At 57.5% G+C, this 19,652-nt stretch overlaps 1 protein-coding gene across 14 annotated transcripts; it reads right to left on the reverse strand.

Annotated features, from left to right (window-relative positions):
* Positions 1–381: 381 nt before the first annotated feature.
* ADORA2A (adenosine A2a receptor) lies at positions 382–19,339 on the reverse strand. Of its 14 annotated transcripts, none has more exons than XM_053589612.1 (4): positions 14,958–15,543; positions 10,373–10,473; positions 9,280–9,837; positions 382–2,064 (listed from the first exon to the last, which is right to left on the reverse strand). In XM_053589612.1, the coding sequence occupies exons 3-4, from the start codon at positions 9,609–9,611 to the stop codon at positions 1,158–1,160; spliced, it is 1,239 nt and encodes a 412-aa protein (XP_053445587.1). In that variant the 5' UTR covers positions 9,612–9,837; positions 10,373–10,473; positions 14,958–15,543; the 3' UTR covers positions 382–1,157. The 14 variants fall into 14 exon arrangements, with proteins under 14 accessions (XP_053445587.1, XP_053445586.1, XP_053445584.1 ...); XM_053589611.1 differs by lacking the exon at positions 10,373–10,473 and adding an exon at positions 10,642–11,052; XM_053589609.1 differs by lacking the exon at positions 10,373–10,473 and adding an exon at positions 10,606–11,052.
* Positions 19,340–19,652: the final 313 nt, after the last annotated feature.

Here is a 19,652-nt window from a genome sequence, read left to right on the forward strand (position 1 = left end):
GGGGCTGGGGGTTACATCTCTGAGAAGGTAACATACGAAGATATTAGGAGGTGATGAGGGAGTGAGGGAGGGCCAGTTACCACAACATGAATGCCTGGGGCTGGAGGGTGAGCGCTGGGCAAAGAGTCCCTCTTTCCATGGCCCCCGTGGTTCCTCTCATAGAAACACTGGGCGGAGAGCTGGGCATGGGCATTTGGACTCTGGTGCAACCAGGCAGCCTGTCACTTCCAGGGCGGGGCCTGGGAGGCCCCCAGGGCAGGCAGGTGTCTGTCGGCACACACGCACAACTCTCTCACACACCACACACCACACACGCCCATGTGTGTGCTCCAGGCCTGTTTATGGGGCAGGGAAAGGAACTCAGACACCATTCTCATTGGACAAGCTTAAAACACAATGTGGCTCATTTTTATTTTATCTCAGAAAGACACATACCCTTTAGAAGGAAAGGCAGTTAGGGCCTCCAACTGGGCGGCTCTGAGCGGACCCCGCCCAGGCCCACGGCCTGCCAGCCCTGACCTCTCCCCAGCCCTGGGCCGGTCCTCTGGCATCGCTTTGTTACAGCTCTCTGTTCTTGATCCCAGCTTTGTCACCCCAAGCGATGGCTCTGGGACTCCCTGGGCAGAGACTTGCTGCCGGGTTAGCAGCAGGACTGGCAACAGACCCAGCAGCCAGGGAAGGAAAGATAATAAAATAAAAAGGGTTTCCTCACACTTAGATTTTCTCTGGGCCCAGCAGCTCCTCCACCCCAGGAGTCTAGGGAGGGTGACGTGTCTGTGGCAGGGGTCCTGGGGGAGTCACTCCCCAGCCTTAGGCTGGTCCATTCTGCTGTGCCACAGCTGCTCTGTGGGGACCAGGTGGCATTTCTAGATGCTCTGAATAGGGGACTGGGCCCTGCCCAGCCAAGATGCTGCTGGTGCTGTGGCCCGGGCCTGGTGAGCTCACAGCATGAAATGTCTGCCTCCTTGGACCCCCCAGCCCTTGTTGCTGGTCTCATGCTGCTCCAGCCTAGGGCTCCCTCCTCTCAGTCCAAAGCGGGAACCGGCTACCCACAGGGTCTCCTGGCACACTAATTCTCTTCTCCCAATGGGATTGGTCCAGCCAACCAGAAAGATAAATATTTCCTTTACTTCAGAAGAGGTGAACTCCACAGACCATCAGGATACTCCTGCTCCATCCTGGGCCAGGGGGTCCTCTAGGCTGGGGGACTCTGGGCACACGCCCTTGAGCTCATGGCTAAGGAGCTCCACATCGGAGAGACCCACGTCCCTGTGGGACTTGTGGGCACTCCCTCCACTCACCAGCCCCAGGGCATAGCCATTGGGCCTCCTCTCAGCATGCGGGGCACTGCCATTGGCCCATACCCCGGGGGGATGGCCGTTGAGGCGGAGGCTGACCTGCTCCCCATCGCTGCCATGAGCCGCCAAGGCCCGGGCACTGGTGCCAGCTGCCTTGAAGGGTTCTCGCTGCCTCAGGACGTGGCTGCGGATGATCTTGCGGAAGGTGTGACGGAATTCACGGATGCGGTAGGCGTAGATGAAGGGATTTACCACGGAATTGGTGTGGGAAAGGATGATAGCCAGGTACATGAGCCAGGGAGGGGCGTGGCTGCACTCGGAGCAGAACAGGGTGAAACAGTTGATGATGTGCAGGGGCAGCCAGCAGAGGGCGAAGAGCCCCACAATGATGGCCAGCGACTTGGCAGCATGGACCTCCTTCTGCAGTGTGGACCGAGCCCGCTCCCCGGGCAGCGGCTGGCTCTCCATCTGCTTCAGCTGGCGCCGGGCTGCCAAGAAGATACGCAGGTAAACGGCCAGCATGAGCAGCAGGGGCACCAGGACGCAAGCAAAGAAGTTGTAATACACCATGTAGTTCATGGGCACCACGTCCTCAAAGAGACAGGCCAGCTGGCCCTCCCCACAGTCCGGCGACTGGTTTTTGCCCTCCTTCAGCTGACCACAGTTGTTCCATCCAAGCATGGGAGTCAGGCCGATGGCAAACGATAGCACCCAGCAGATAGCAATGATGCCCTTGGCCCTTGTGCCGGTCACCAAGCCATTGTACCTGGAGAGAAGAAACCAGCATCAGAGATCTGAAACAAGGGTTAGGAAGGGCCCAGAGTCACGAGACACAGAGCGGACCTGGCTCCCCCCTTCACTGGCTGTAAGGTCTTGGACCAGTCCCCGCCTGCCTCCTTGCCCTGTGCCTTCTTGTGTGAAGTGGAGGCAGTGAGCCTTGCCCTTCTCACAGTGGGCTGCTGGGAGGTAACAGCATGCACAGCACAGATGGAAAACGCTGTCAAAATGCTCAAGACGGGCCTGGCATGGCGGTGCACCCTGTGATCCCAGCACTCTGGGAGGCGGAGGCAGGTGGACTCCTTGAGCTTAGGAGTTCCAGACCAGCCTGAGCAGAGGGAGACCCCATCTCTAGTAATAATAGAAAAACAAGCTGCTCGGGAGGCTGAGGCAGGAGTTTGAGGTTGCTGTGAGCTATGATGCCAAGCACTCTCTAGCCTGGGCCACAGAGTGAGACTCCATCTCAAAAAAAAAAAGTTCAGATGATCATTAATAGTTTTAGGATTAGTATTGGAAGTTGAAATAGTTTGGTTTGAGGGAATTAACATGTGACATTTTGGTGGCCTCCATGTTGATTGATTTTTTACTGATGCTACATGTTTCACTTCAGAAAATGGGACAGATGTCGGGGCAGAACCAGCCGGACCAGACCTGTAGGTGCATCAGGCCTCTCCCTGCCCTCTTCTTCCCCATGTGACCTGGGGGTCTCAGGAGAGGGAGCACAAGGCTTAGAGAGGTCTCACGCCAAAGGAGGACATCGTTGCTTTCCTTCAAACCCACCCACAGTCCTCTAGAAATGAGATAATATGTTTTAACATTTATGTGGCATTCCTAACATTCAAGAGAAAGAACTAGGTCATAGAGGTCCTCAAACTTTTTAAACAGGGGGCTAGTTCACTGTCCCTCAGACTGTTGGAGGGTCAGACTATAGTTTTTAAAAAATGTATGAACAAATTCATATGCACACATATCTTATTTTGAAGTAAAAAAACAAAACGGGAGCAAATACAATCACACCGCCTCATGTGGAGTTTGAGGACCCCTGTACTAGGATGAGGTACTGAAGACCAGAGAGGGACCGTAATCTGCTTCAAATCGCTCAGGGCTCCCGAGAACCTGCTGATTCCCAGTCCCAGACTCACCAAGAGGCTTTATCTGTCAGCCGGGAAGCAGACAATAAAAAAATAAAGTTTCTCTGACTTAGGACGTCCTCAGTGATCACTGAAGTTTTGATTCTGGCAAGACCAGACTGCCCTTCCCTTCACCTGGTGGAAGCCCTACTTATCCTTCAGGGTCAGGCTAGAGAGCTTCTTGGGGAAGTTTCCTACCCAAGCACAGCACATCTATACCTCGTCTGGCCCCCCGAGGGCAGACTTTGACTGCCTGTCTCTTCATTGCCAGCTCTGAGACAGAGACAGACAGTAAGTGCCAAGGAAAAATGTGCTCTACTTAATTCAGAATCAGAAACATCCATAGAAACAACCTGGTCCACGGTTGGCACACACAGGTGCCCACAGGTACCACCCGCAGGATGCAGGCTGGGGGGTCAACCTGGCCCATGGGTGGCACACACAGGTGCCCACAGGCACCACCTGCAGGAGGCAGGCTGGCTGCTGGGGGGTTTACCTGGTTTGTCCTGCCATGCAAAACGTATCCCTACTGTTACCAGGTCTCAGGAGGGGCTGGAGAGCTCATTTTCTGTGTAAAGTCTCCTAAGATTTAAATTTTGTCAACTAATTCAAGTGAGGGGGAAAGCCCTGGTAGCTTCTGACTTCCTACCTAGTGGAAGCCCCCTCATTTTACAGGTGAGGAAGCTGAGGATTGAAGGGAAGAATGGATTTGCCATGGACCTCCCGGGAGCCCAGAGGCAACTTAGGCCAAGTTAAGTTTGTCCCTTGTGAATCTGTTATGTCAATTCAGGCAGCCGTTCTCAGGAACTCCTGAGCCCTACCCAGCAGGGCTTGCTCACCTGCGGGAAGGCCTTGCGGGAAGAGGCTTATAGGCTGGCTGGTGCTGCCGAGCAGCAGAGAGCTGGCCCCGCCTCGTCTCCTGGTCTGGAGCTGCCAGCATGAAGTTGCACGCTTTTTTTTATTCCCTCATTAATTCTTAACATAGCATTTACTCTGCGCCAGGCACCAATTTTAGTGTTCTACAAAGAGTAATTTATATTATCCTCATTGAGTGGGAGGCTATATTGATTTTGACGTCTTTCTGGAGGAAAGCACATCCCTTCCTGGGTTCTGGACCTGGTGTGTTTGTGTAAACAGGAACCTTCAAGGTCTCATCCTCTGTTTCTGATCCTCAGTTTCCTCATTCGTAAAATGGGACCGAGACCTGAACCTGTCAGCACTGCCCCCTAAGGGTAGGATGTAGAACCAGTGGGTGGAAATTAGGGAGAGGCCGACTACAGCTCAGGGTAGATAAGAACTTGCAGGCTGAGCTGATCACAGGAGAAATGGGCTGCCTCGGGCAGCAGTGAGCTTCCTGTTGTCTGAGGCAACCCAGCCGAAGCAGCCACAGGGTGGTAGAGCCGCCTGGGACCCCGGGGCCACCTACTTTGCTGGTTTTCAAATTGCTCTCCAGCAGCAGACCTCTGTTTCCACATTCCCAGGCAGAGCTGTTGGGGAAGAAGCAGAGCTGTTGGGGAAGAGAAGCTTAATACTTACTACTGAATCAATGAGTTGGTGGGGACACAAGGGCCTGATCACAGAAATGCCTGATCTGTCCAACTGTCTACTTGTACGGAGGTGGGAACCCCAGGAAGGGAGTCTTCCATACTCTGCAAAGCAAGCCCAGGTGACATACAGGGTGTCCACAAAGTTCACATGCAATTTAAAAATAGTTGTCTATTTTAAACTGCACACAAACTGTATGGTCACCCCGTATATAGCGACAGTTCTTGCCTATATATGCAAAGAGCATCTCTGGAAGCATTCCCACCATTGCCTTCGGGAAGGGAACTGGGCATAGGGAAGGGAGTGCGGGGACAACTTTCCATTATTCTATATTCTGTGTGTGTTCCTTTTTTTTTTTTTTTTGAGACAGTCTCACTTTTCACCCTCAGTAGAGTACCGTGGGGTCTTAGCGCATAGCAACCTCCAACTCTCAGGATAAAGTGATCTTCTTGCTTCAGCCTCCCAGGTAGCTGGGATTATAGGCACCCGCCACAACGCCCAGCTATTTTTTAGAGACGAGCTCAGGCTGGTCTTGAACTTGTGAGCCACAGCCTCCCAAGTGCCGGGATTACAGGTGTGAGCCACTGTGCCCGGCCTTCTTTTTTTTTTTTTTTTTTTAGCCAGAGTCTCACTGTGTCACTCTGGGTAGAATGCTGTGGTGTTCCAGCTCACAGCAAACTCAAACTCTTGGGCTTAAGCAATTGCCGCCTCCCGAGTAGCTGGGCACACCCGGCCTTCTTGTGTTCCTTTTTTAACGTTTAGCACATGCAAGTATTAGTTATAGTTTAAAAAAGCACAAACTGATTAATTTTGTTATTCAAAAGAAAGCCACTTAGCCTGAGAGCCCTGGACCCTGGTACCCAGGGACTGATGGAACCATGGCTGAGCCTCAGGCAGGTCAAGCAGCATCCTCTGGGCCATATCCGTGATAAACACAGTCACATCTTGGCCTCAAAGACCCCAGACTTAGACCATCACTGGAAGAGGTGCTACAGCCCTCTAGCAGGCCATCCTGCCACTCCCGGAGGCTCAGGGTTATCTGAAGATGCGAGGGCAACACCTGCTATCTGCCCCGCCTGGGGTGCCCTCTGCCCCTGCGTCCCCCGGCTCATGGCTGCCCTATGAGGGATCCCCACTGTTGACATTACAGGCTCACCCTGTGGTCCAAGAATATGCCCTTGACTCTAGGCGGGTCCCGGGTGCTTCTGTAGCACACTGAGAAAGGAGGGGCTTCCTGGAGTTTTCCAGTGGAGTCAGTGATCTGAGAATACAGGGGAAACCCAGACTCCTTCCCCTGGCATGGACAGGCCTGAGTCTGCCTCTTATCCCCACCCCCAACTCTGTTCCCTTTCTGTCACTTAAGCAGCCCATTCCCTTCTCCCTGACCCCAGACCCACATGCTCATTCCTTCCTCAGGGCCACTTCCCTGGCTATGTCCCCTCCTGACACATCTGCCCCGGCCACATGCCATCAAGATCCTACGAGACCAGCAGCAGTCACTCCCTCCAGGGACCCTCTCTCCCGTCCTGCCCTCCTTTGAAGTCAGATCAGTTTGCCCCATAAGACTTCAGATCTGGGCATCAGCAGCCACTCTGAACCTTGGACCATTCCTCAACAAATGAGACCAGCCCACATCAGGCTGCTGCGAGAGGTGGGAGACTGCAGTGCCTATGTCCCCTGGGATAAGAAGCCTGTATCTCCTGTTCTGAGTTTTCATCCTCTGGGGACACAGACATCTCTGCCTCTGGCCCAGCTTCCTTCTCACGGACTTACTTGACTAGGCCCTGCCCTAGCCCAACACGTTCCCTGCACTTGGGAAAGAGGGAGTTTAATGAAACTGAATTCTTTTAAAAAAAGTTAACAGAGATGGGTGCAGGTCCGGGGTTAGGGATCCAGGACATTGATCAGAGACCAGACCTCAGAGTGGCCAAAGGGATCTTTCTCAGTGGAGCAGGAAATAGCAAAGAGAAGGCTGGATTCCAGCTGTGAAGGGGACAAAGGAGGGGTGGGAGGAGGTGGAACTCAAGCCACACAGCAACTCCAAGTTCCCCCTCACACCCAGCTTGCTTTCAGGAGCCCCCACATGGATACCTCATATGCCCCACGGCCTAGGAGCCTCAAAGAGTAGGAAAAGGAAGGGACCAGAGGGCTAGGAACAGTGTGGAGAGCTCTGGAATCCACCACGTAAGGAGATACTCGTGTGTCCTTCCCCAGCTCTGGCTTCCCCATGAGTAACAGAAGGGTCGTGACACCCGCTCTGGCTGCAGTGCTGGCCCAGGGCCCTGAGATCAAAGGAGGCAGCTGTGAAGTGCCCTGCCCACCAGGGAGGGAGAGCATGACGTCAACCTCCCCACTGGCTCCCCGTGGAAGAGACCATCCTGAGCCTTCCAAAATCTCACCAAGCACAGCTCACATCCCCCAAGGTCCAGTGCCCAAAGGTTGTGCAAATCAGGATGCAGACAGGCGTGGAGGGTGGGGGCAGGTCCCTGGCTGCAAACCTCCCACAGCTCAGGAAAGGTCTGAACCCCTACCCCCTCTGCCCACCAACCTCCTCGGGGTCCTTGCCATTCCCATGCACTCACTGGGCCCTCACGACACCTTTGTGAGGTCGGAAGGACAGAGAGATGAGACAGGCCCAGAGGGGCAGCTGACCTCCGCAGCCACACAGCACCCCCCACCCTGAGTCAGGGATTCTTGGCTCTCAGAAAACGGAGGGGGAAAGGTGAAGATGGAGGAATAAAAAAGGAGGTCCTTTTAACCGAGAAGAGCAGCTCTGAACCCTCCCTAGAATGCTGTTGCCCTTTGAATCAGAGAAAAAAAGTGAAAGCTAGAGGGCAGCGCCTATGGCTCAAAGGAGTAGGGCGTCGGCCCCATATACCAGAGGTGGTAAGTTCAAATCCAGCCCCGGCCAAAAAAAAAAAAAAAAGTGAAAGCTTGGCCTCTGCTTCCTTACAGGGGGTTCCCACCTGCTCCTACCAGTGTCTGTGTTCCACCTGGGCCCACAAGGTAGACTCCAGGCCTCAGTTCTCCAGCCCCCAGATACCCACACACAGACCCCTCCCTGAGCCTCTGTGTTCTGAGCTGTCACTGGACTCTGCTCTTCCCCCTACAGCAGTGGTTCTCAACCTTCCTAATGCCGTGAACCTTTAATATAGTCTAAAGGGGTCGCGACCCACAGGTTAAGAAGCACTGCCCTAGAGCAAGAGGGATGGTGGCCTGGGGAGCCAGGCTGTCCCCACAGACTGTACCTGGAGTTAGACAAGCTCTAATTCAGCCCCCTTTTAGGGCTGCCCAGGGTCCCCTTCTCCTTTGACACAGGTTCTAGGCACTTCTGGGATGTAGGACGGTGTGAGGCCCCAGCTCCTCCCCTTTTTGTCGGTAGCTTAGCATGGGGGCCTGCTTCCCCTTACAGCCCAGGTGACGGGAATTCGGCTACTTGCTCCAGGTTCTGGGAGGCCTGCCACCCCAGACCGCTTCCTTCCCAGGCCTAGTCCCAACTCTGCTACCAACTCACTATGTGGCCCTGAGACTGCTGGCCTCACTTTTCTATCCAGAAGATAAGAGGAAATGACCTCTGAGGGCCTCCTTGGGTGGATGCTCTAAGTTTCCATTTGCTCATTAAATCTGGTCCTCCTGCCCCCTGCTGGGGCTTCCCCTGTGGATGGGCAGGCCACCTGCTTGGGAGAACCCACCACAGCAACAGCGTACCCTGATCCTTGAGAAGTGTCCCCTGCAGCCTTGTCCAGGGCCCCAGGCCGTGGAACCCAGCTTGGTGAGAGAGGGTGAGGAGGGAGGGATGTACTTTTAGCCTCATCTGTGGCCTGGGTAGGTGGAGGTCACACCAAGTAAACTCAGCCTCTGGGAAAATCTTCATTTACACAATGCTTGGCTGAAGTCGCTTTGCAAAAGATTCACCATAAAACCCCCCTCCGACAGCCAGCTCCTGTGCACACAGCCTGCCTCTAAGACCACGAGTTCTTGGTGACCCGAGGAGCAACAAAATTTGCATATAGGTCCTAGTGACTCACGGTGGCATTTGGCCAAGGCACTTCCCCTCTGTGGGTCATTTTCCTAACGTGCACACTGTGAGGCCCGCCCTGAGGAGCTGAGGGAAGGCGGGCAGTGGGCGGGTTTCTGCGCTGAGGTCCTGTGGTTTCTCACGGCTCCCCACCCACCCCAGCATCACACAGGGAGTTTTGCTCATGTGTGTGAAGACCAGATGCAACAGGCTTGCAGTGTGTGGGTCCCTGCACCCAGCGATGCCCCCCTCAGCCTGAAACCAGGCCCCTGCCACACTCGTCTGTTAGCAGCCAGAACATGACTGGTCACAGGAGCCCGGGGCGGGGCACAGCTCTCTGCCTATGGAATCCATCAGATCAGCATGACCACTGGCTTTGTGCCAGGCCTGGGCAGCCCCTGCTGAACCCCAGGGCTCTGAGCTCAGCTTGCCATGTTGACACCGCAGACCAGGCCCTGACCCTGGGCTCACCCTGGCCCTAGACAAAGACCTGAGCCCCAGCCCCACTCACCGCAGGGGGATGCGGATGGCAATGTAGCGGTCAATGGCGATGGCCAGGAGGCTGAAGATGGAGCTCTGTGTGAGGACCAGCACGAAGCAGGCAATGAAGAGGCAGCCGTGGCAGGCAGCACAGAACCCGGTGCTGATGGTGATGGCAAAAGGGATGGCAAGCACGCCCACCGCGATGTCGGCCACTGCCAGTGACACCACGAAATAGTTGGTGACGTTCTGCAGGTTGCTGTTGAGCCACACGGCCCAGCATACCAGCACGTTGCCCAGGATGGCCAGGACAGCAATGGCCAGCTCCACTGTGATGTATACTGAGGAGCCCATGGTGGACATGGCCAGAGACCGGCAGGCTTGGCAAGGACGCGGGCTGGGCCAGCTCACGGTCCATCGCTGCAGCCCGGCCGCCTGCCTGCCTGGCCCAGGCCCTTGAGCCCTTTCCTGCCAGGGGGCTCTGCGAGGGCTTCTTTACAGATGACTCTGAATCTCCCAGAACGAAACCCTCTCCGGGGGCTGCAGTGGCAGCGCCATGGCTCAGCCAGCTTCAGGGTCCCTGAGGCTCCTGCAAAGGGAGAGCCTGGTGAGAAGCTGAGCCACCTGCAGAGGGCGGGCCCAGCAAAAGGCTCCCCACCCCACTCCCACACCCACCCAGTCCTGGAGGATTCTGTTGCCTCAGATCCTACCCCACCTACAGTCCGGGTGTCAGCCTGAAGATGACGCCCACCCCCTTCCTGGCCTGTCTGCTGTGGTCGCAGCCAGGAGGCAGGAGAGTCAGGATTCTGAGTCCTGTTGCAGAGGACATGGGCCCAGAGAAGTTCCAGAGTTAAGCTGCTTCCCCTGGTCCAGCGGGATTCCTGTCAAGACCTTCACACAAATCTTTCCCAAGAAGGTAGCCCCTTCTCCCAGGCACTGCAGGAGAGACTGTGGGCACAGAATGGCCAGGCCCCTGCCAAGACTCTGGGTGGCTTACCCTCAGCACTGTCCAGGGCTCCCTGCATTCCCCCACCCTGGATGTTGGGGTCCCAGCCCCTCCCACCCTGGACTCAAGAGTCCTTGACTGTCCCCTGGGGGAGCAGAGACTCTTCCTAGGCACTCACAGTGGCTCCTCACGCTCAGCCTCTCAAGCCTCCTGTGCAGCCTTGGGCAGTCAGTTTCCTGGGTCCTATATTCCCTGTAGCTCCATGACCCTCCCTCTCTCCTGGAAAAGCCCCCCACCTCTCAGGCTCTCTCAGTCCCATCCCTCGTCTCTCACTGGCCAGCTTTTAGCCCCCAGCCCGTTCCACCCCCCTTGAGCTCTCCTGGCAACTACCAGAGCCCACTCAAGAACTACCTAGTCATGAGGCAGGCCAGAGACTGGAGCTTAGACCTTCAGGGGCCTGGGGCGCCACCTTGTTCCTGCATTCCACCTCCAGCAGAGGGTAAGTTCTCTCAGGCTGCTTCTGAGCTCCTGCCTCCAGGTGCCCGTGACAGCCAGCTGCACATCAGGGTGGGGCCGGCACAGCAGCTGCCTGCGAACTCCTTGCGCTGAGGGAGTTGCCCTGCTCCCTGCCCTCCACCCACCTGCTCCTCTGCCTGGCCGACCGACACAGGAACAACTGACTCAAGCTTGCTGCCAGGCAGAAAGCAGTTGCTAAGCCAGGGGACGTCCCCCAGGACTCGCTGGTGGACTATGGGCAAGAATGGCTTTCCTTTCTGGGCCTCAGTTTCCTCATTGGAACAGAAGGTGTCTGGACCCCCAATGACCTCTAGGGGCCATTTCAGCTCTTAATCTATGATTCTATGAGAAGGAAATAAACAGATTTGAAATGGCTCTCGTGGAGTCAAAAAACATGTCATAGAAACGTAAGGAATTATTGATTATTGACACCCCTCAGGAGAAGTCAGCCTCCCAACAGGCCTGAGTCCAGCCCAAACTCTCAACTATTCCGCTTTGAGCTTGTGAAACAGTGTCAGTCCAGGCAAGCCTCTGCTCACTAAATTGCCTCCGCCTCTGAGACTTAAAGAGGCTCCCAAATCCACTCCTTCCAGTCCTGAACCCTCATGGAACCCAGGGGTGCACGCCCGGGCAGCAGCCATCACGTTCCTGGGCATAAGAGGCTGAGACTCCTTCACACGGGCACAGGCAGCTACCTCCTTCCTCTCCTCCAGAACATGAGAGATTGGGCAGGACCAGCAAATCTGGAAGAAGGTCACTCCTGTTCCCTAACCCTGATCAAGGGCCAGCCTCAGCCCCCCCCCAATTTATCAGGAAGTGACAGGGCTGAGATAGATGAACCCCAAATTTCTTCTAACTCTATTGCTGTCAGTGCCTCAGGTGGCTGGAGCTGGTCAGGCACAGGGAGGCAGGCCAGGCCTAACACCGGCACCCCCAGTACCTATTAAATGGGGGCCTGTTGGGAGGGTCCCTGGCACGTGCTCTGGGCTATAGGCTATAGGCCACCCACACTGGGGGGTTTTCCTGCGTCCAGCATGCACTTTCGTCCCCAGTAGGAGGCTCAGAATGGAGCATCTGATACAGGCCAGAGAACAGGAGGAGAGAGGAGAGGAGACCAGAGCCCCCACCACAACAGACGGGTGTGAGCAGCCTGCGGTGGCCGGTGGGCCAAAAGCAAGCCCCTGCTTTGCAAGGAGCCCTCACTGGCCAGCCGCTCACACGTGTGCCCCTGGCAGAGACAGGCCAGACTGAGGCTGGTGCCTCTCCAGCCTCACAGAAAGTACATGATTGTCCCTTAGTGCTCCTGGCCTATAGCCCAGAGCACGTGCCAGGGACCCTCCCAACAGGCCCCCATTTAATAGGTACTGGGGGCGCCGGTGTTAGGCCTGGCCTGCCTCCTCCTGAGTGCTGTCCTGTCACCCTGGGTGGCCTCCCAGACTAGCACCCACAGCAGCAGAAGCAGCCCCCCATCTAGTCAGGCTCAGCAAGCCCTCCATAGAGAAGATACAACCAGCTGACAGCCTCCGGGCCCCCTCCAGGGGAAGCTGTGCTGAAGGATGCCAGGACCTCCTTCCTGCCAGTCTGACCAGCCCAGGCTGGAAGGCCCATGCTGCCTCAGACCGTCCTCCAGATTCCAGGGTCCTGCCGGGGGTAGACAAGGCAGGACATGCCACATTTCTGCTAAGGTGAGGTAGCCATGGGGGCTGGGCTGACGACACTGGCCAGGACGCCTGGGCTCTGGAAGCCTGCAAGGGGCCTGAGCCAGGCCTCTGTTCTGCAAGACCCAGTCAGCTGTGGGTCTTCATGCTGAACAGCACTAGAGGCTGATTCCTGCCTTCTGTCCTGCTGATGACTGTTCCACTGAGAACAGAAGACCTTCCTGCCCAGGCCAGCCTAGTACAGGGCTAAGAACACATGAGGCTCCCGCTGGCGGGGTCCACGCAGGCTACCTCTCTGCACGTCCTGCCCCCCTCTCTGTCCCTTCCTTCAGCATTCCTGCAGGCTCTTCCAGCCGTTGCCAGCCCCAGAGGCAACTCGGGCACCTACCAAACCCGAATCCACTCACAGCTCCTCTACTCCCACCCCCAGCCCCAAGCAAAGCAGGTCAGTGGAGCTGCAGATGCTCTCGGAGCATGCAGAGGAAGCCGGGAGCACCTACCACTGGCGAGATGGGGGGACGGGCTACCCAGGTATAGGCTGGCATACCGGCCCAGGAGTTGGGCCACCCTGACCGGTAGCCTGTGTTCAATTTCTATGGCATAAATGCTCCCACTGTGGCCAAGTTCAAGCTACTAATGTGTCACTGAGTGGAACTGGGGAGCAATACCCAAAGTAAGCTGGCCACTGGTGCCAGCCACGCTAAGCCACCAAAGCCTAGGCTCTCTGAGAGGCTACCTGCCTGGATGCCAGGACACCGCGCCAGACCCTCTTAAATAGCTTGCACCACCTGCTTAGGAGCTTAGGAAATGATGGTCATCTGTGATGTTGGGGGCCCCACGAACCCCCTGTACAGATGAGGAAGGTAGGGCCCAAAGAGGTGAAGAGACCGTTCTCAGCCTGACCAAGAGCACTGAAGGAGGCACAGGCCTGGGCTCGTGCCCACAGAAAACACACAGCAGGAAGAAGGTTCCAGGGCCTTCTGGCCCCTCAAAGCTTCCCTCCCTTCAGAAGCCTCTCAGGGACGGGAAGGTCAGAGGCCCAGGAGGGGGTGGGGTGGGGCCAGGATCTGGCAATTTCCTATCCCTCTCTTTTGGCTCTGTGTATCTAATTAGTCCTTGAGTCGTCTGTTGCTAACTACAAGGGGAAATTATTAATATTAGTGTAATATTTCCCTATGATTGCCCCTTGTTGGGGACAGGACATAGGGCAGTTGCTGTTTCATAAAAACTGGAGACATGTGCTATGGAACACGCATGATAAGCCTTGAAAGAACAACCATGGAGGATTCTTAGCAGTCAGACTCAAAGCTGGCATTTCTTCCTGCCTTCCTCCTCACCCCCACTCCAACCTAGCCACTTTAATTAAAACTCCATTTAATCAAAACCCACACATCTCCTGGTCCACTTCTGGGTCCTTGGCCGTCAGTTGAGCAAGGCTCTGTGTACACATGCCCAGATGGTGGCTAGGACCCCCCGGAACCTGCTGGACAGAGGTATCCACTGGCTCCCAGGCAGTGCCCTGCACATCTGCTCCTGGGCACAGTGCAGGGACTCAGACGCACAGCAGCCATGCTGGGCCCATTCCTGGGCTCCAGGATCCCAGCCTTCAAATTCTCCTGCTGTTTTCTCTCTCTCTCTCTTTTTCTTTTTCTTTCTTTTTTTAGGCAGAGTCTTGCTCTGTCACCAAACTAGAACGCCGTGGCATCATCATAGCTCACTAGGGCTTCAAATTCCTAGGCTCAAACTACTGGGACTATAGGCATACACCATCATGCCTGGCGAATTTTTGTATCTTTTGTAAAGACAGGGTCTCAGTCTTGCTGAGGCTCATCCCCAACTCCTGGCCTTAAGCACTCATCACATCTTAGCTTCCCAGCATGCCAGAGTTACAGGCGTGAGCCACTGTGCCTGGCCAAAATCCTGCTACTCTTTAATAGAAAAGGCTTACTCAACACCTACGCCAAAGCCAGGCAGCAGACCAACTGTGGGACCACTGGGAGCTGTTCCCCCACTGCTGTGCTTTGCCCTGTTTGGGCCCCGCTTCTACAGCAGGGGGTTGTGCAAGGAGGAAAGAGCCCAGGAAACTCCGGAGGGATGGCCTGGGGTTTCAGGTGCCTACATGTCACTCCTGTCTCCAGGACCTCAGCTCATACTTCAGATGAGCTGTAACCCACAATGTCAAAGCACGAGAGGAAAATTAAGACTAAGAAAGATAAGCAACAGAATCGAAAATATGGAGATGAATTAATCCCTGAAGAAAGGAAAGTAATAGAGCAATCTAATTACAATTTTTAAAGACATTTAGCATCTTCAAAGAGACATAGAAAAGAATCGCATTAATAAGAAGGAAAGAGAACTTAGGAACCAACTGACAGAAATGAAACAAGAACAGGTGGATGTCGACAGGAAATAATATAAGATGCTGGAAATGAACAACAGAGACTGAAGAACACGAGGGATGTGACGGGCTTCAGACACGCACACAGTTGGGGATTGAAGACAGCACGGAGGAATTTCCACAGAAACCTCACAAGGAGACAAAGTGTGCACAGCAGCAGTTGAGAGGTACAGAAGGCAGATCAGACGCACCAGCGTGTGTCTCAGCAGGCAGGAGCGGGCGGCAGCAGCTGGACGGCAGGCACTCCTCTCACAAACACAGGCCCTCAGCTGGCTTTGCTGGGATTGGTATTTGGGGTGGCCCGCAAGCCTCCCAGAGCACCAGGGCTCCAGGACGCACTGAGCCCCTCCAAAACCCACCAGCGGCAGGTGCCTCTGGTGCTGCCTGGAGGTGAGCCACAACCACGTGTCTGCTCTCCTCCCTCCCTGCTCCAAGTCTGCACAGCGACCCCCACTTCAGGCACTGGGTGCAGGCTGGGCCCAGGGCCCCAGGGCACCCTGCCCCCACTGCCTGGGTGTGCAGCTGCCACTCTCTGCCCCCGGGGCAGGATGTGGGCAGGAACCAGCTCCTTGTAGCTGGAGGCGGAGACACTCAGCAACCTCACAGATCCCACATTGCCAGCCCTGGGGGCTGCCTCCGTTCACCCTAGCCCCTGCCCTAGCTCCCTGCCTTCCACCGGGGCTAGGATGGGCCCTGCCAGCCCCACGAGTCCAGGCCAAAAGCCAGAGAGGCCACAGACCCCATTTCCTCCCTGCACCCAAGGTGGCTACTACCGGGTCGCCTTCATCTGACGGCCCCCTCCAAGGGGCTGTACCTCACATAGGGATGTTAGGGCCACGCCTGCTCTGCCACACTCTCCCTGAGGGCTGAGCAAGAGGCTTGCCCTCTGCACGCTGTGCTGAGGTCACACGACATCAACATCACGTGAAAGGCTCAGAACTTGTACCTCCCCCAGATGGCGGATGACAGGTTCTATGCCACCTGAAGAGGGGACATGGGGAGGTTTCTGGATGGCCCCGAAAACAGGGTCTGGGGTGGAGCCCTTGCAGGAGGCTTTTGGGGGTGGTGTTAGGTGCAGGGCCCAGGGTGTTCCTGGGAGCAGCTATACTGAGTGTGGGACGGACCCACAGCTAGGGTCTCTGGGCCACAGGTATGACAGTGCCTCCCTGGGGGTTGAAGGAGGGAGATCTGGGCCACCCTGGGCTTGGGGTACACCCTCCTGGCCTAGCCACTGTAAGCAGCCACCTCCCCCACTCAGCTGGCTCAGGGTCTACAAAGGCCAGAGGAGTCAGATGCGAATCACCAGCAACAAATGGCTGACCTGGAGGCCGCTGGGCAGAGACCTGCAGCCCAGACACCAGAGGAGGCACCAAAGCAGACCTCTGAGTCCACTCGGCCAGGTCAGGAGGCCTCTCCTCCAGGTGACAGCAACTGCCAGGGACCTAGGCAGAACATCTGCAGAGGGGGAGCCAGGGGTGTGAGTCCTGAGGGAACCCAAAAGGCTTCTCATAGGAAGGGTCATACATCTGGACGTGGAGGACAGGAGGTGAAGGGAAGAGGTAGGGAGAGATTGCAGCAATTAAAACAGGACTGTCAGAGAAGGCTTGAGGCAGTGCTGGAAAGTAGACTGCTGCCTGTCCTGGGCTTTCTGCCCCTTCCTGTGTGCTGGCCTAAGGGCCAGCTGCTTTCCCCCTCTGTCTAGACCAGCGGTTCTTAACCTGGGGGTTGCGACCCCTTTGGGGGTTGAACGACCCTTTCACAGGAGTCGCCTACTATCAGATATTTACATTATGATTCATAACAGTAGCAAAATTACAGTTATGAAGTAGCAACGAAAATAATTTTATGGTTGGGGGTCACCACACCATGAGGCACTGTATTAAAGGGTCACGGCATTAGGAAGGTTGAGAACCACTGGTCTAGACCCTCCTCAAGTCTCTGGCAGGATCCCAGGGCAACCAGCTGCAGAGGTTGGGAGACTTCCTCTCCGCCACAAACTGCCGCTTCCCACAACTCAAGAGCCCCAGGCTCTACCGAGGAGGGGAGCAGTCCCTCTGGGCTCCTCTCTGCATCCCAGCTCCTTTCCCTTCTCCCATTGGGGACCCTTAGGCACCTCAGCTCCTCTGCTCCCTCCAGTCTCCAGACCACTCACCTCTGACCAAGTCCCTCGGGCCAACCCCTCTCTCTGCAGCCCCAGCACTTCCCGGGGCCAGACCTCTCTCCTGAGAGCTGGGATCCTCCCTGGGGTGGTGTTTGCAGTATGCCCACCACACCCCCCCAAAACCCTTTCCAGTCCACCCTTCCTCTAGACATCCTCCACTTGGCTGTGTACAGCTCTCAGAGCCTGGTTGGAGTCACTCCAGAGCAGACAGACCCCACAAAGGCAGTTAGTCCGGATGGCGATTCCAGCTCGTTCTGGGTTAGGGGCTTAGGAATTAGGCCAGAGGAGTAGTGGGGTTCCAGGTCACTGCTGAGAGCCACCAGTGGCTGTGGTCTCATTCAGGTGCTGTCCAGGTACCCACAGGCCCTGGACTTTGTAAGGCGTGATGCCCTGAAGCCACGGGCTTGCTCTCGAGCCAATTCCAGTTCAAGTATCCCTCTGCCAACAGCAATCCCTTGTGGTGTCCCCTGACCCTTGAAGCGAACACCTTCCTCCAGGGATCCTGAGCTCCAGCACAGAGCCAACCTGACCTCAGGTCTGCCCTTCCCCACCCCCTCATAAAATGCCTGTCTCTCATTCCTTCTCCACATTAGACGTCACGGGATCAGGAACCTTGTCCTCTCTATGCGACATGCGACAGGGATTCCTGGGAGAAGCAACTTGCCAAGTCAGTGATCTAAGAGGCAGGATCAGAACCCAGAACCCAGGTTAGACCCTTGAAATCACCCTCTATTGGGCTTCCCTTGAGGCTGGCTGGCTATTGCCTTTTTAGGCCATGGACTCTGGAGTGCAGGCCCCAGGGTGCTCAGGAACCTGGACTCCACAGGCCACTATAGACAGCAGCAACAGACAACTCCCCAGAGACAAAGCCTGCCTCCCCCAGACATGTCTCAGCCTAAGATCGTGAACAGGGAAGTCAGCTCAGTCCAGAATGTGGTCACTGAGGGGACACCGATGGAGGGGCAGTGGCTGGGATTCACCTGAGAAACAGTACGCCCTGGTAGAGCCCAAGAGGCAAGGGCAAAACAGCGAAGAGTTGACCCCATGGCCAGTGGACTGGCCTGTGAAGCGTCCCTGCCAGGGATCTGCTGGGACTAAGGGTGGGGGCGGCCCACAGGGCGCAGCCTTCCCGGCCCCACCCAAGGCCTCCGGGAGCAGCCACAGCAGGACCAACAAGGTTGCCCCTGATGCCGCAGCAGCCTCCCGGGTTGTGCTGGGCTCCACAGAGCGCTCCGCCGCAGTCCTCTGGGCCAGCACATCAGGGGCAGCCCTGGCTGGGCTCAGAGGTGGCATCAGGAGTCATCAGGAGGGTGTAGAGTCTGGAAGTCTGGGGGGAGCTGGACAGCAGAGGCAGGCCTGAGCCGCAGTCCCCAGGAAAGGGGCACTGCCTGGAATGGGGAAGGGAAGCTGGACCCAGGGGACACGCAACCCCTCCAAGGATCGAGAGAACACCTGCTCCTCCCCGCAGGTGTCCCAGCTCCCCGGCCCAGATGGAGCCCTCGGTCTCTCCTTTCCCTCGTCCAGGGAAACTAAAGTCGAAATGCCCAGAACGCGGGGCTCTCCGCTCCGCCGGCCAGCGGCCCTCCTCGACCTCTCAGGCAGTCCTGCACCAAATCCCTCGAGAGCCGTCACCATTCCCGCCATTCCCACCTCGGCTTGGGGAGGCCAGGCAGACGGCCAGGACCGTCCGAGCGCGCGCGCCCACCCGCACCGGTTCCCCGGCCCCTTCTGGGTCCCCCGAAGCCCAGTTCCCGCCACCGCCGTCCGCTGGACGCGCCCGCGCGCGCGGCCTGGGTTCCAGACTCGCCTTTCCCGCCGCGCCCTCCCTCGGCGGCACCGGTCCCCGCCCCGGCGTCCTCCCCCGGGAGAAGTCCTCTCTCGTCCCTGGGTCCGAGCTGCGCTCCCTCCGGCCGAGCCGCTGCGCCCCCAGCCCAGCCCTGGTCGAGGCGAGCCCGGGGGCTCCTCCAGGCGCTCTGGGCGGCCGCCCGGACGGACGGCGGCGCTCTCCGCCCGCGCCCGCCCCTCCCCGCGCACCTTCCGGGCCGGTCGGGGCGCTCGGGGGTCTGCACGCCGTCCCCGGCCGGGCTGGGGTCGTGACTGCGCCCGAGCCGCCCCCGCGCAGGCCGTGCCGGTGGCTGCCACGGGTCAGGGCTCGGACCCGGACGCCAGCGAACTCGCTCTCGGGCGGCGGCGTTCCCAGAGGGGAGGGGCCCGGAGCCTCCCCGCCCGCCCGGTCCGGAGCCTCGGACGGCCCCGCGCCGCCCAGCCGCCCGCCCCGGACCCCTGCGACCCCGGACCGGCCCCGGCTGACCTGCGGCTCGCGCGCCGGCTCCCGCTGTCTCGGCGTCGGCTCGGGCTCCGGCCGCGCCGCTCAGGGCGCCCCCTGCAGGCGGCTTCCGGCCCCGCGGCCCCCGCCCCGCCCCGCCGCGCGGGGAAACCGAGGCCGCAGAGCCGGCGAGGATCGGAGGCGCCGTCCGCGGGGCCCCCCGACAGTCGGGGCAGGCGAGGCCACAACGGGCCCGCAGCGCCACACCCCCTCCCTTTCCCTGCGTCTCCCCGTGGGTTGACGCCCTCGGGCCCACCCCTCACTCCTCTTCCATGAAGTCCCCAGAGCCGCCTCTGCTGTTTTTTGTTTTGTTTGTTTTCAGCTGGGCAGGATGGTTACCCCCCTGTGTCAACCCTTCCAAGGTCCAGCTATGCCGTGGAAGGTGCTCAGTGCCGGCTC

This window comes from Nycticebus coucang, chromosome 4 (genome assembly GCF_027406575.1).
Source record: "Nycticebus coucang isolate mNycCou1 chromosome 4, mNycCou1.pri, whole genome shotgun sequence".
Taxonomy (NCBI): domain Eukaryota; kingdom Metazoa; phylum Chordata; class Mammalia; order Primates; family Lorisidae; genus Nycticebus; species Nycticebus coucang.